Here is a 16,544-nt window from a genome sequence, read left to right on the forward strand (position 1 = left end):
TTCAGCCTCTCCCTGTTGCTCAAACCCTCCAACCCTGGCAACATCCCTGCACATCTTTTCTGAACCCTTTCAAGTTTCACAACATCTTTCTGATAGGAAGGAGACCAGAATTACACGCAATATTCCAATAGCAGCCAAACCAATGTCCTGTACAGCTGCAACATGACCTCACATTTGGCAGACTTAAATGTACAACTCTATTCCTGCATTCAAGCTTTTCGTAAAGCTGCGACACACATCTGACCTATTCGTGTGTGTTTGCCCCGAATCTGAGCCACTCTCTCCCCAGTGTCGGATTCTGATGTTAATCAGTGTGGACCCCACCAGGTACAGCAGTACATTGCCCATTTAAGGAGCTGGAGGCCGTCTCCTTTACCAAGATGGCGGCCCGGAGTAGCCGCTGCCGTGGACCGTGTGTAGGAGCTGCCTGCGGCACCAGCGTCGCTCATGGCGGTCAGGACCTGCATTTGGCGCTGGCTCCAGGCCCGGGGCTTGCGGGGAGCACAGGCCCCTGACCCGATTTTCCGCTATATGGGCAAAGGGCGCAGGAAGAGCCGCGTGTTCGTCTGGGGGTTCGCCCACACCGGGGCCCTGGGCCTCCCGCACTTGGTGCTCGGCCGCGGCGGGGGCCAGAAACCCCGGCAGATCCAACTGAGGCCGCGCGGAGTGGAGCTGGAGCAGAGGGTGCGGGCCGGGGCCGGGGCCGGGGGAGGGGGCCGAGAGGGAGGGTGAGGGTAGGCGGGAGGAGGGTGAGGGGAGTGGAGGGGAGGGAGGGGGGTGAGGGGAGTGGAGGGGAGGGAGGGGGGTGAGGGGAGTGGAGGGGAGGGAGGGGGGTGAGGGGAGTGGAGGGGAGGGAGGGGGGTGAGGGGAGTGGAGGGGAGGGAGGGGGGTGAGGGGAGTGGAGGGGAGGGAGGGGGGTGAGGGGAGTGGAGGGGAGGGAGGGGGGTGAGGGGAGTGGAGGGGAGGGAGGGGGGTGAGGGGAGTGGAGGGGAGGGAGGGGGGTGAGGGGAGGGAGGGGGGTGAGGGGAGGGGGAGGGTGAGGGTAGGTGGGAGGAGGGTGAGGGGAGTGGAGGGGAGGGGGAGGGTCGGAGGGAGAGGGGTGAGGGGAGGGAGGGGGGGTGAGGGGAGGGAGGGGGGGTGAGGGTAGGCGGGAGGGGGCCGAGAGGGAGGGTGACGGTGAGGGTAGGTGGGAGGGGAGGGGGAGGGTCGGAGGGAGAGGGGTGAGGGGAGGGGAGGGTCGGAGGGAGAGGGGTGAGGGGAGGGTAGGATGGAGGGGGTGGGGAGGGGGAGGGTGCTGGGGTGGGGTGTGAGGGGAGGGGCTGGGGTAGGAGGGTGAGGTGGGGGATAGGAGCTGGGGTGGGTTTAGCAGTGTGGAGGTAGGATGGAGGGGGCAAGGAAGCAGAAGTAGAATGGAGGGGGAGAGGGATTGGGGTAGCGGGGTGGGGTGGGAATGTTGGGTGCAGGGTGGGAGTTGAATGGGATAGGAAGGGTCAGGGGTTAGGAGTTGGAGGGTGGGACATCAGGGAGGAGGGTGGGGGTAGGATACCAGGTGGGTTGGGGAGAGGATGGGATCTGGAGGGACCGGATGGTGGTGATAGGATGCAGTGGGGAGTGGGAATCTGAGTAAGGAGGATGGGATTACTGGTGGGAAATGGAGGTTGGGGTGATGAGAGCATGGCATGGGGATGAGTGGAATGGTGCTGAGAGTGAGGGAAGTTTGGGGAACTGGATGTATGGATAAGGGAATGTATAAATGGGATGTGAGTATGGGGACAGTATTGGTCAGGTGGGGTGGAGGGCAAAATCAGGGCAGAGGCAAGAAAGTTAGACACGATAGGAAGGTGGAATGGTGGAAAGGATGGGAAATGAGGACTGTGGGTATGTGAGAGGGTGAGGGCAAGGCAGGAGATTGAAGGGAATGGGAGGTGGGGAAGATACTTAATGGGGAGGGGAGATTTTAGTGGGAGGAGGACGATGTAGAGTGTGCTATTAGAAGATGGTGATTCTACTAAATGTATTTTCAGCAATGGAAATATCATGCTTGATTTATTTCTGATCAGTCTATTTCCAGATTTATTACAATTCTGGAGCAGTTGGGACTTGAAAGGGTCCTTTGGTTACAGAAGAAGGGACACCTTACCACTAAAGTACTGGAAACTGGGTTCTCTGTTGTCTTTTAAGAAGTAATTTAGCTGGTGTTCTGTAGGCTGTGATGTGAAATGTGATTAGGTAGCTAAAGAAAAAGTTCACATTCACCAGTCTATTGTCTAATGAAAGACAACACTTTTTAAATAAAAGTAAAATATTTTGGAACAGGAGGTCTGAAATAAAAGCAGGAAGTGCTGGAGAGTTCAGAGTACTCTTTATGTCTTTACAGATGATGCCAGACCTGCTGAGATTCTCCAGCATTTTGTCTCTATTAATTCAGATTATTTCTAGCATTTGCTTGGTAAGAACATGTAAGGATTGCTTTTAACAACTTGTGCTGTGCAGTCTACTGCTTCCTTGGAAGCAGGATGATATGGTGGTACTTTGGTATGTTTTATCCTGTTCGGACTTCTGAATTGGGAAAATCCTTCCAAGCAAAACTGAGGCTCATTGTCAAACATTACTTTTGCTGGCAAACCATGAACACCAACCGAACTACATAATGTTGTACCTCTGGGACACCCGGACCAACCAACCCAACCACCCGTGGCTCAACACTTCAACTCCCCCTCCCACTCCACCAAGGACATGCAGGTCCTTGGACTCCTCCATCGCCAGACCATAGCAAACACGATGGTTGGAGGAAGAACGCCTCATCTTCTGCCTAGGAACCCTCCAACCACAAGGGGTGAACTCAGATTTCTCCAGTTTCCTCATTTCCCTTCCCCCCACCTTGTCTCAGTCAAATCCCTCAAACTCAGCACCGCCTTCCTAACCTGCAATTTTCTTCTTGACCTCTCTGCCCCCACACCCACTCTGGCCTATCACCCTCACCTTGACCTCCTTCCACCTATCACATTCCCAACGCCCCTCCCCCAAGTCCCTCCTCCCTACCTATTATCTTAGCCTGCTTGGCACACTCTCCTCATTCCTGAAGAAGGGCTTATGCCCGAAACGTCGATTCTCCTGTTCCTTGGATGCTGCCTGACTTGCTGCGCTTTTCCAGCAACACATTTTCAGCTCTGATCTCCAGCATCTGCAGTCCTCACTTTCTCCTACAAATAATCAGAATCTTGCTTTGAATGGTTACCTATCACAATGAAGATTGGCTTTTAATTCTGAGAAAATAAATATGCAGCACTGACTGCACACTAGCTGCCTACTTCCTTTCAGTTTTTGCTCTCTTTCTTTTGAGTCTAGGTTAATGGACATGGCTTGCAATGATCTGGCCTTGCCTTCCTTTGAACAAGAAATGTTTTTGGCATGTAAACCTCAATCAACCCTTCAGTTATTAGATTAGATTCTTTACAGTATGGAAACAGGCCCTTCGGCCCAACAAGTCCACACCGACCCTCTGAAGAGTAACCCACCCAGACCCATTTCCCTCTGAGTAACACTATGGGTAATTTAGTATGGCCAATTCACCTGATCTGCACATCTTTGGACTGTGTGAGGACCCAGAGGAAACCCACACAGACATGGGGAGAATGTGCAAACTCCACACAGACAGTTGCCCACAGCTGGAATTGAACCCAGGTCCCTGATGCTGTGAGGCTATAGTGCTAACCACTGAGCCACCATGCTGCCCATTGGGCAATTCATTCCTCATACCAAAACATTATTCTGTAATCTCTGAAAACTAGGGATGGTTGAGCTGCTCAAGCCGAATCAAATGACCTTCAGCGTGTGTCCTTTGACTTTGTGAGGCAAGCAAACTCTTTAGTGTCTCATACCTGTCTGGGCTTCCACAGCCGGATTATTGGATTGAAAAACATTCTTAGTTGCTCCATATATGAAAGACTCTCAGTCGTGACCATACTCCGTGTCACGTAATAATTCCCCTAGGTGTGGACATCTTCGAAGCCACTCCATCCACATTTTACAGACTGATTTTAGATCGGATTTTAAACCTTTTTCTCAAATAAAGAACATACTCTCGGTCAACTGGAAACTCCTCCAACCTCAAATTATTAATTGGCCATCCCATCCTCATCTCCAAACTGACAGCTTCACTTGTTTAAAAACATGGCATTGCTAAGAGAGAACTGATTTTAATCTCTTTTTCTCTTAAACACATGAATACATGCAAATGTCACAAAATGACATGATCATTTGTGCATTAGGGGAAAGTGGGGGTAAGATGAAGAGGAGAAATGACAGGCAAGTGGAGAAATTGAGAATGAGGTGGGCGTGTGGGGAAAGTTTAGGGAAGAGGGCAGGAACATGTGGGAGAGGTTAGTTTCCCTATTCAACCAACAACGCTGCTAAATAACTCTGTCGCTGGACTGGCTGTGAGGCCAGGAAATTGTTTTAAATCTGATGTGCCATTAGTTGTTGAAAAATAGGTTTTTCAAACCATTCCAAGACACAAATGTTCATGATGCAACCTTTGTGTTGTTTTAACAGATCTCATCTGCAGCCTGTGGCTATGGGTTCACTTTATTGGCTTCACAAACCCATGACATTACCAAGGTCTGGGGAATGGGCTTGAACAAAGATTCCCAGATTGGATTTCACCGGAGTCGGGCAGACAGGAGTGAGTTGCAGTGACCTTGAAATGGCAAATGTTCTATGTTTAGTATTTGCATTTATTCCATTGAAGATTTGTGTTTTGTGTGTGGGTATCGATGACCTCAAACATGCAGCACAAGAGCCTCCTCAGCCTGACTTTATGTCCTGTCCTGTCAGCTTATCCTTAAATTCCTTTCTCTTGTGAGTTTATTAAGGTTTCCCCTTAAATGCACTTATTTGTTTCAACAGAATAAGTTTTACATTCTAACCACTTTGAGATAGAAGATTTTCCTGAAATCCATATTACCGGCACTTTTTCTGATCTGTCTCAAAAGTGGCTGCCTTCCTATGAACTAATGAATACTCCCCAGCAAGATATGGTCACTGTAAAATTCAGAAAACAACACACCCAGCTCTGAGCAAAGTAGCAGTCCAATCAATCTTCTAGAACATTCCCTATGATGTATGAAGCACAATGCACTCATGTGGACAGCAGACTGAGCAAATGACCATTTCCTGTGTGGTCTAATTAGAGTCTTAATGTAATGTTGACTAGCTACATCATGTGCATCAAAGTCTAACTCGCTCACAATCTCAGTCAAATTGACTATAGTGGGTTCACTGTTGTCCCTTTTTATTCCTTTATGTGTGCATTGAGTAAGGGATCTCGAGGACTGAGCACACCTGTAACTGGTCTGTACAGATGTACTATTAATGGAAATGTGAATTTGAGCTCCTTGGCAACTAACCGTGTTCCTGCTCATATCCCAATATATTGGGCAGAGAATAATGGTTCAATAATTTCACCAATTGTTCCAGATTATGGATAATCATTTCATTAGAATACCAATCCCTGCTACAGTACTTCCAGTAATTCCCTTTATAAAGAGTAACCAATGAGAGAACTAATCCTTAAACTCTAGAGCCTAAGTTCTTATCAGGAATTCTATGACGGTGTGTAAGACCAGTCTGTGTGAATGTTTGAGCCAATGTTGTGTGGCAAAAGTATTTTGAGTAAATCGGAACTAAGACTTTCAAATGCAAGAATGCTCCATAAGCACGTATTGTTCCTGTACTGTTATGAATCCTGTTTCAGCAAAGGGCTATGAGTTTGTCTTGGAACCATCGCCAGTGCCGTTACCTCTGGGGAGGCCTCAGGAAACCCGAGTAATCCAGGTGTCATGTGGGAGAGCACATTCGCTACTGCTGACTGATAATGAAGGAGGTCTGTATCTTCTTTCTTTCCTTCAACTGATTTCACCTGTATCCTCTGTGTTTAACAGGCCTCCTGCTTTCCATCATTCACCCTTAACCTGTGACTAGTTGTTTTTATTTAAATGGTTGCAATTTTGCCAATTGGTGGAGGAATAATCCTTGTGTAAATGATCTGAAGGTGGTACAACCTGACCCTGAGCCTTGTTCAAATACCTTTCAAGGGGCAGTAGTTTAGTTTTTGTTTAATGCCACTGCAAACAGGAGAGGAAGGCACAGGGAAAGATTGCAGCCTGTTAAGCTTGTCCGAAATTGTGACTCCAATGATGACCTAACCAATCAGCAACCGTTTTTGTGCTGTATTAAAATGGTGTCTCTTTTTAAGATTCGAGTCCTGGTCCTAAAGTGAGACGAAAAGCTTCAATTGTTTGTCTGTTTTTGGATTGTTTAATTTCTGTACTACCAACCAATTACATTTAAACTTCTCTCCATCCTGATTTACCCTTTCAAGAAGTCGTCAAACACTTTATCCAGGCCAGTTGTGGAATTGCACATAGCAGGAGGCCATTCAGTCCATTATGTCTGTAACAGTTCTTTGAAAGAGTTGTCCAATTAGGCCCATTTTCTACTTTTTTTTCCCCAAAGCCTTGTAATTTTGCTCCTGTTCCCTGTGGAAATTCCAAATGAATTTGCTTCCACTACCCTGTAAGGCATCACATTTAAACAGCACTGCAATAAAATAAATACCTCTAGTTCTTTTGGCAGTTATCATAAATCTCTGTTCTCTGATTACGGATCTGTCCCCAGTGGAAATAGTTCTTCCTTATTCTGTCAGATGAATGTGCAAGCCTCTTTCAAATCTCCCTTTAACCTTCTCAGCTCTAAAGATAGAAACTTTTGTTTTTTGGTGTTTGCATTTCACTGGAACTCCTTCACTCCTGGTGCCACATTAGTAATTTTCTTATGTGTTTTGTGAACGGTCTTGACATTCTTCCTAAAGTGCCCCGAATTGTGTCACCAGCCTGTAATTTAAAAACAATGACCATTGTTTCTTTGCTTTTGTTCCATTTAGTCTATTTATAAAACCAAATCTCCCATATATTCCTCCATAGCTTTCTCAACTCGTTCTGCTACCTTCAGAAAATTGTGTATGTATTGTTGGACGTTTCTCTGTTCTGGCATTCCCTTGAAAATTCATTTGCATTGTCTCTCATAGTTTTTCTGACCAAAATGCACCACTTTACATTCTGTACATCAAATTTAATTTCCTGTGTATTTGTGTATTTCACCAGTCTGTCCATATCCACCTGAAATCTCTTACTGTTCTCATTGTTGTTATGTTTCCAAGTATTGGAGTGAGACTCACAAGCCTGTTGTTTGTTCCTAGCCATGATTAGTTTATGTATTGCATTATCTGTTTCCCATCCATGCTACTCTTTTGTAAGTTTCACAAAGATTTTGTCAGTCACTTCCTTATAAGACCATGGGAAATAGGAACAGGACCGTGTTGTTCGGACCTTTGACCCTGCTGTGCTATTCCAATCAGATCCTGTCTGATCCAACATTCCTCACGTCCACATTCCTGCCTTTTCTCCATAACCCATGATTCCCGTATTGATCAGTCTTTCAATCGCAGCCTCAAATATACACAAGGACTCCACTCCTACAGCTTTCTGTGGCAGGGTGTTCCAAAGAATCTCAACCATCTGAGAAAAGAAATTCATCCTCATCTCAGTCTTAAATTAGCAGTCCTCAATTCTGAGACTATGCACTCTGTTCCTAGTTGCTCCTGTGTTTACCTGGTCAAGTCAAACAAAGAACAAAGGAAATTACAGCACAGGAACAGGCCCTTCGGTCCTCCAAGCCTGTGCCGATCCAGTTCCTCTATCTAAACCTGTCACCTATTTTCCAAGAATCCGTATCCCCCCACTCCCTGCCCATTCATGTATCTGTCTAGATACTTCTTAAATGAGTCCATCATGTCTGCCTCTACCCCCTCCGCTGGCAACGTGTTCCAGGTACCCATCACCCTCTGCGTAATGAACTTTCTACACATATCTCTCTTAAACTTTTCCCCTCTCACATTGAACTCGTGACCCCTAGTAATTGAGTCCCCCACTCAGGGAAAAAGCTTCTTGCTGTCCACCCTGTCTATACCTCTCATGATTTTCTAGACCTCAATCAGGTGCCCCCTCAACCTCCATCTGTCTAATGAAAATAATCCTAATCTACTCAACCTCTCTTCATAGCTTGCACCCTCCATACCAGGCAACGTCCTGGTGAACCTCCTCTACACCCTTTCCAAAGCATCCATACCCTTCTGGTAATGTGGCGACCAGAACTGTATACAGCGTTCCAAATGAGGCCGAACCAAAGTCCTATACAACTGTAACATGACCTGCCAACTCTTGTACTCAGTGCCCAGTTTGATGAAGAAAAGCATGCCATATGCCTTCTTCACCACTCTATTGGCCTGTGTTGCCACCTTCAGGGTAAAATCAACCTGAACTGCCAGATCTCTTCAATTTTCCCCAGGGCTTTTCCACTTACCATTTATTTCGCTCTTGAATTGGATCTTCCAAAATGCATCACCTCACATTTGCCTGGATTAAACTCCATCTGTCATTTCTCCCCCAACTCTCCAATCTATCTATATTCTGCTGCATTCTCTGACAGTCCCCTTCACTGTCTGCTACTCCATCAATCTTAGTGTCATCTGCAAATTTGCTAATCAGACCACCTATACCTTCCTTCAAATCATTTATGTATATCACAGACAACGTACTCTCTCTCTCTCGTTGCCCAGCCAATTTTCTATCCATCTAGCTAGTACACCTTGGACCCCAAGCGATTTCCCTTTCTCCATCAGCCTACCATGGGGAACCTTATCATGCTCCTTACTTGTATATGACATCTACAGCCCTCACCTCATCAATCAACTCTTGACACTTTCTCAAAGAATTCTATTAAGTTGGTAAGACATGACCTTCCCTGAACAAAACCATGCTCCCTATCACTGATAAGGCCATTTTCTTTCAAATGTAAATAGATACTATCCCTCAGTATCTTTTCCAGCAGCTTCCCTACCACTGATATCAGGCTCACTGGTCTATAATTACCTGGATTATCCTTGCTACCCTTCTTAAACAAAGGGACAACATTAGCAATTTAAGTCCCTTAAGAATCTTTACGTTTCAATGAGATCACCTCTTATTTTTAATTCTTTGAGTAGAGTCCCAACCTGTTAAGCCTTTGCTCGTAAGACAATCCATCCATACCAGAGATCAGCCTAATGACCCTTCTCTAAACTGCCTCCAATGAATTAATCTTTTCATAAATAATGAATCAAACATTGCTCACTTCTGCAGATATAGTCTCATCAGCATCTTGTTCAACTGCTGTAAGACCTCCTTCCTTTTGTACTCCAACCCCCTTGAAATAAGGGCCAACATTCCATTAGCCTTCCTGATTACCTGCTGTACCTGTGTGCTAGGTTTCTGTGTTTCATGCACAAGTACCCCAAGTCCTTTTGTGTTGCTGCTTTCTGTAGTTTGCCTTTATTTAAATCATTCTGTTCTTTTGTCCTCCCTTCCAAAATGAACAACTTCATGTCTTTGCAAATTATATTCCATTTGCCAATATTTTGCCCATTTAGATAATCAACGTCTCTCCATAAGCTATTTGTATGCCTCTCACAATCTGTCTTTCCATACATTTTTGGGTCGTCTGTAAATTTGGCTGACGTATGTTCACTTCCTTCCTGCAAGTCATTAATATATATTATAAACAGTTGTGGTCCCAGCAGTCATCACTGTGGAACCCTACTGGTTACAGGTTGCCAACCTGAAAAAGAGTTCCTTCTCCCCACTCACTGCCATGAGCCAAATCTCTGTCCATACCAATATTCTACATCCAATACTGTGGGCTCTCATCTTAATATTTTGTGAGATATCTTGTCAAATGCTTTCTTGGAAGTCCAAATATGACACACCTACTGGTTCCCCTATATCCACTTTGGTTGAGACTTCCTCAAGAAACTCTAATAAATTTTATATAATTTCCCTTTCATGGAAGCCATTCTCTGCTTGAGCAGATTGTGGTTTTCCAAATGTGCTACGAACACCTCCCTAAGAATTGATCACAATGTTTTTCCAACAATAGATATTAGGCTAATTTGCCTGCAGTTACCTGTTTTTTGCCCTTTCTGAATGAGTTTCACATTGGCAGTTTTCCAATCCTCTGGTTCTTCACCAGAATTCAAAGATTTTTAGAAAATCTCTGATAATCCTCAACTCCACTCTTCTGCTTTTTCCCCAAAATACCCCTTGATTCCCTAAACTGCAGATGCTGGAAATCTAAAACCAAAACATAAATTGCTGTAGAAACTCAACAGCTGTCACAGCATCTGTGGATAGAAAAATAGAAAAAATAAACTGCAGATGCTGGAAATCTAAAACCAAAACATAAATTGCTGTAGAAACTCAACAGCTGTCACAGCATCTGTGGATAGAAAAATAGAGTTCATGTTTTGAGACCAGTGGCCTTTCTTTTGGCAGACCTGCTGCATTCCTCCAGCAATTTGTTTTAGTTTATGACCCTTTATTTTCTTATTGATTTAAAAGTCTGTTTGTCTCAGCCTTGAACGTACTTAACAGCATTCTCTATCTCCCCCCCCCCCCCCCCCCCCCCCCCATCACTCTGCAGTAAATGCCACAGATTGGCTACCTTCTGAGAGAAAGAAAATCCGCCTTGTCTGTCTTAAAAGGATGACCTATTGGTCTGAGATTATACCCTCTGGTTCGAGACTCTCCAATGTCAAACTCCTAAGAATCTTACATATTTCAACAAGGTTTCCTCTCATTCTCCTAAATTTCAATGAATACAAGTCTGACCTACTTGGCCCCTCCTCATTGGACAGTCCCTCCAGGTTGCCATTGTGAAAATGCCCTCTTTATCCCAACTCTCTGTTTTCTATTAATTAGCCAAACCTTTATCCACGCTGATATACAACCAGAACACCACAGGTTAGTATAGTGTGAATAGCCTTACATATGGTATCTTACTAAAACCATTTGGAAATCCACTGGCGTCTTCTTTATCTATCCTGGGTGTCACCTCCTCACTCCTGGGTGTCACTTCCTCAAAGAACCCTAATTTTGTCAGGCGTGATTTCCCCATCATGAGGCCACGCAGTCTCTGCTTCATTTTATATTTATTTCTAATTGCTTTGCTATTATATCCTTTACAATAGACTCTAGCACTTTCCCAATAACTGATGTTAAGCTAACTAGTTTTTTTTTAAAATTCCCTTCTCTTTTTGAATAAATATGATACTGTGGGAGTTCTCCAGTCCTCTAGCACTTCTCCTGAATCTGAGGATTCTTTGAAGATTGCTATCTCTATAGTTCTTTAAAATCCCAGGATGCCATCCATCAGGTCCAGGGACTTATCAGCCTTTAGCCTCATTTGTTTCACTCGTGCTTTTTTCTCTGGTAGAACACAGCACCCCTCTTCTTTCCTTGTAATCTCCTCTTTAGAAACTGCATTTGTTAGCCCTGTCAAACATCAGTGCTTTCTGATGAAATTTTGGAGCTTTGTTGGATTTGGTTTGTGTTTTTTCAGTTTTCAGTATGGGAAACAATGCCTATGGACAGTGTGGGCGAAGCATCGTGGACAATGAGAGTTATAGGTAAGCTGCCTTCTGGACCTTAAATCAAATCAAAAATAAAACCAGACTGGGTAAGCGTCGGCAATCAAGTGAACCTAAATTAATTAGCAACAAATGGTGGAGAACAGAAGACTTCACAGAGGAGAGTATAAGGGAAGAGGTCTCTTTGAATGATAAGTGCCCATCATAGATTCTCTGGGTAGTGCTAAGATGTACGTGGTATAGTTAAAAAGACAGAAAAGGAAGCGGGGGGCACCTAATGTATATCTTGGGATTTTGTTAAGGTGAACAGAGTACCTTCTGCTTGGCAAGATAGGAAATGTAAATTAGGAATTAATGGGGAGGTTAGGAACAATTTTATATAGAGGATGACTAGAATTGCATTTTTTCAGCATGATACATTTGTGACTGTAAGCCCCTAAAGGAAATGAAATTGATTGCTCAAGAACATGGAAAATGAACAAGAGGTTGAGAGTGAGATATTAAGGTGTATAGAGAATGAATTGGACAGTTGGATTTGACTGCCTGGGGTATTAAAGGGTTTGGGGGTTCAATTTGGCAGGAAAGCCTGATGAATAATGGAAGGGTGAGATTGCTTGTGGAAGTTGTAGAGTTTGTTGGTCTGACTGGGAATAGTGAGTGTTTGTTGAGGAAATATTGGTGGGAATAGGCCAGTATGTGAGTACTTCAGTGGCAAGGAAAGTGGGAACAAAATGGATGTGTCACGTTTCTGGGAGTTGGTTGGGGAATGTCTTTAGGAGATAAATTTGGGGATTGGAGAAATGATCTGTCATTTCTGGTTCTGAATGTTCTATTTTCTACCATCAGTAATCTAATAGTAGTTCCGATCCTGGCCACAGTTCCAACATAGTAGGAACCAATGATCTTTCCCAAATTCTGGAGTTCCCTGCATCAGCTACAAAACATAAGCCAGACATGTGCATAATTTGTTCCTGCAACCCTACTATTAATACTCTATTTCGATGTTGATGATGGATGAGAGTGGCCCTCTCTCATCCTTTCTGAAGAAAGCTAAAGTGTGTACTGCCCAATTATATTAAAATAATCTGTGAATGTGCATAAAGAGGTGACTTATTGATTGATGATGCAACTGGCGGAGACCTCAGTGAGTGAGCAATGTGTTGCTGCATTCTGACCCTGCACTTACCTATTCCCAGAGATCTTGCTGTCTCATAGTCAAGATATGGTACCCTGTGTTAGGGCAGCACAAACCCACATCTTGGTCTAAAGTGCAGATCAATCTTTAACTGATCTTTAATTTGGGTGGCATAGTGGTTAGCACTGCTGCCTCACAGCGCCAGAAACCCAGGTTCCTCTTGCAACATGTTTGAGGTGAGGGATGCCATGGACGTCCCTGCTGATTACACTTGCAGGAAGTGCACCCATCTCCAGCTCCTCCAAGACCGTGTTAGGGAACTGGAGCTGGAGTTGGATGAACTTAGGATCATTCGGGAGGCAGAGGGGGTCATAGATCGGAGCTTTAGGGAAGTAGTAACTCCAAAGATGGCAGATAGATGGGTGACAGTGAGGGGGACTGGGAGGAAGCAGCCAGTGCAGGGACCCCCTGCGGCCGTTTTCCTCAAGAACAAGTATACCGTTTTGGATACTTGTGGGGGGGACGACTTACCAGGGGTAAGTAACGGGGCTCAGGCCTCTGGCACAGAGCCTGTCCCCATTACTCAGAAGGGAAGGGTGGAGAAGAGCAGAGCAATAGTAATTGGGGACTCGATAGTTCGGGGCACAGATAGGCGGTTTTGTGGGGGCGAGAGAGACTCACGTTTGGTATGTTGCCTCCCAGGTGCAAGGGTACGTGATGTCTCTGATCGTGTTTTCCGTGTCCTTAAGGGGGAGGGGGAGCAGCCCGAGGTCGTGGTCCACATTGGCACCAATGACATTGGTAGGAGGAGCGCTGAGGATGTTAGGCAGGCTTTCAGGGAGCTAGGTTGGAAGCTCAGAGTTAGAACGAACAGAGTTGTTGTCTCTGGTTTGTTACCCGTGCCACGTGATAGAGAGTCGAGGAATAGGGAGAGAGAACAGTTAAATGTGTAGCTACAGGGATGGTGCAGGAGGGAGGGATTCCGGTATTTGGATAACTGGGGTTCTTTCTGGGGAAGGTGGGACCTCTATAAACAGGATGGTCTGCACCTGAACCTGAGGGGCACTAGTATCCTTGGTGGGAGGTTTGCTAGTGCTCTTGGGGGGGGGGGGGGGGTTTAAACTAACTCTGCAGGGGCATGGGAACCCTGACTGTAGCTTTAGGGTGCAGGACCTGGAGTGTAGGGAGGTTAGGAACATGGCATCAATTTCAAAGGAGGCTGCCTGTAAACAGGAAAGTGGCTTGAAGTGTGTATACTTCAATGCAAGAAGTATACGAAATAAGGTAGGTGAACTTGCAGCGTGGGTTGGTACCTGGGACTTCGATGTTGTGGCTATTACGGAGACATGGGTAGAACAGGGACAGGATTGGCTGTTGCAGGTCCCAGGGTTTAAATGTTTTAGTAGGGTCAGAGGTGGGGGTAAAAGAGGGGGAGTTGTGGCATTGCTTGTCAAAGATAGTATTACAGCGGTGGAAAGGACGATGGATGAAGACTCGCCATCTGAGGTAGTTTGGGCTGAGGTTAGGAATAGGAAAGGTGAGGTCACCCTGTTAGGAGTTATCTACAGGCCTCCTAATAGTCCTAGAAACATAGAAGAAAGGATTGCGAGGATGATTCAAGAGAAGAGTGAAAGTAATAGGGTGGTTGTTATGGGGGACTTTAACTTTCCTGATATTGATTGGGAAAGCTATAGCTCAAGTTCGTTAGATGGGTCAGTGTTTGTCCAATGTGTGCAGGAGGGTTTCCTGACACAATATGTAGATAGGCCAACAAGAGGTGAGGCCATACTGGATTTGGTTCTGGGTAACGAACCAGGCCAGGTGTTAGAATTAGAGGTAGGTGAGCACTTTGGGGACAGTGACCACAATTCAGTGACTTTTACTCTATTGATGGAGAGGGATAAGTGTGCACTACAGGGCAAGAGTTATAGCTGGGGGCAGGGAAATTATGATGCGGTGAGGCATGACTTAGGATGTGTGGCCTGGAAAAGTAGGCTTCAAGGCAAGGGCGTAATTGATATGTGGAACTTGTTCAAGGAGCAACTATTGAGTGTCCTTGATAAGTATGTTCCTGTCAGGCAGGGAGGAAAGGGTCGTGTGAGGGAGCCAGGGTTTAATAAGGAATTGGAATCCTTTGTTAAATGGAAGAGGGCGGCCTATGTAAAGATGAGGCGTGAAGGTTCAATTGGGGCGATTGAGAGTTATAAGGTAGCCAGGAAGGACCTGAAGAGAGAGTTAAGAGCAGCAAGGAGGGGACATGAAAGGTCCTTAGTTGGTAGGATTAGGGAAAACCCTAAGACTTTCTATAGGTATGTCAGGAATAAAAGAATGACTAGGGTAGGAATAGGTCCAGTCAAGGATAGTAGTGGGAAGTTGCATGTGGAGGCTGAAGAGATTGGGGAGACACTGAATGAATACTTTTCGTCAGTATTCAATCAGGAACAGGACATTGTTGTCAACGTGAGTACTGAGTCACAATTAAGTAGAATGAATGGCTTTGAGGTATGTAGGGAAGAGGTGTTGGAAATTCTGGAAAGGGTGAAAATAGATAAGTCCCCTGGGCCTGATGGCATTTATCCTAGGATTCTCTGGGAAGCAAGGGAGGAGATTGCAGAGCCATTGGCCTTGATTTTTATGTCCTCGTTGTCTACAAGAGTAGTGCCAGAAGATTGGAGGCTAGCAAATGTGGTTCCCTTGTTCAAGAAGGGGAGTAGGGATAACCCTAGTAACTATAGGCCGGTGAGTCTCATTTCTGTTGTGGGCAAAATCTTAGAGAGAATTGTAAGGGATACGATTTATGAACATCTGGATAGGAATAATGTGATCAAGGATAGTGAGCATGGTTTTGTGAAGGGCAGGTCGTGCCTCACAAACCTTATTGAATTCTTTGAGAAGGTGACTAAGGAGGTGGACGAGAGGAAAGCGGTAGATGTGGTGTATATGGATTTTAGTAAGGCGTTTAATAAGGTTCCCCGTGGTAGACTACTGCAAAAATTACGGAGGTATGGCATTGAGGGTGAGTTGGAGGTTTGGATTAGGAGTTGGCTGGCTGGAAGAAGACAGAGGGTAGTAGTTGATGGCAAAGGTTCATCTTGGAGTGCAGTTACTAGCGGTGTTCCGCAAGGATCTGTTTTGGGACCATTGCTGTTCGTCATTTTTATAAATGACCTGGAGGAGGGGTTAGAAGGTTGGGTGAGCAAGTTTGCGGATGATACGAAAGTCGGAGGAGTTGTAGACAGTGAGGAAGGTTGTGGCAGGTTACAACGGGATATAGATAAGCTGCAGAACTGGGCAGAAAGGTGGCAAATGGAGTTCAATGTAGCTAAGTGTGAGGTGATTCACTTTGGTAAGAGTAATAAAAAGATGGGGTACTGGGCTAATGGTCGGATACTTGGTAGTGTGGATGAGCAGAGGGATCTTGGTGTCCATGTACACAGATCTTTGAAAGTTGCCATCCAGGTAAATAGTGCGGTGAAGAAGGCATATGGCGTACTGGCTTTTATTGGTAGAGGAATTGAGTTCCGGAGCCCTGAGGTCATGTTGCAGTTGTATAAGACTCTGGTGCGGCCGCATCTGGAGTATTGTGTGCAGTTTTGGTCGCCATACTATAGGAAGGATGTGGAGGCACTGGAACGGGTGCAGAGGAGGTTTACCAGGATGTTGCCTGGTATGGTAGAAAGATCGTATGAGGAAAGGCTGAGGCACTTGGGGTTGTTTCATTGGAGAAAAGAAGGTTTAGGGGTGACTTGATAGAGGTGTACAAGATGATTAGGGGTTTAGATAGGGTCCACAGTAAGAATCATTTTCCACGTATGGAGTCAGCTATTACAAGGTGGCATAGCTTTAAATTAAGGGGGGGTAGGTATAGGACAGATGTTAGGGGTAGGT

General features: G+C 45.4%; 1 protein-coding gene across 3 annotated transcripts in view; it reads left to right on the top strand.

The window, feature by feature from the left end:
• Positions 1-411: 411 nt before the first annotated feature.
• Positions 412-16,544, top strand: part of rcc1l (RCC1 like) — a 69,898-nt gene continuing 53,765 nt past the window's right edge. For all 3 annotated transcript variants that reach the window (XR_006315838.2, XR_006315837.2, XM_043718878.2), the window contains exons 1-4: positions 412-684; positions 4,555-4,684; positions 5,756-5,884; positions 11,494-11,560. Coding sequence is in view for 1 of the 3 variants with exons in the window: in XM_043718878.2 (XP_043574813.1) it covers positions 448-684; positions 4,555-4,684; positions 5,756-5,884; positions 11,494-11,560 (563 nt within the window). In the remaining 2 variants the exon portion in view is untranslated. The remainder of the gene's footprint in view (positions 685-4,554; positions 4,685-5,755; positions 5,885-11,493; positions 11,561-16,544) is intronic.

This window comes from Chiloscyllium plagiosum, unplaced genomic scaffold, assembly GCF_037043375.1.
Source record: "Chiloscyllium plagiosum isolate Xiang-an unplaced genomic scaffold, Cpla_swu_hap1 HiC_scaffold_31, whole genome shotgun sequence".
In the NCBI taxonomy this organism is placed as follows: domain Eukaryota; kingdom Metazoa; phylum Chordata; class Chondrichthyes; order Orectolobiformes; family Hemiscylliidae; genus Chiloscyllium; species Chiloscyllium plagiosum.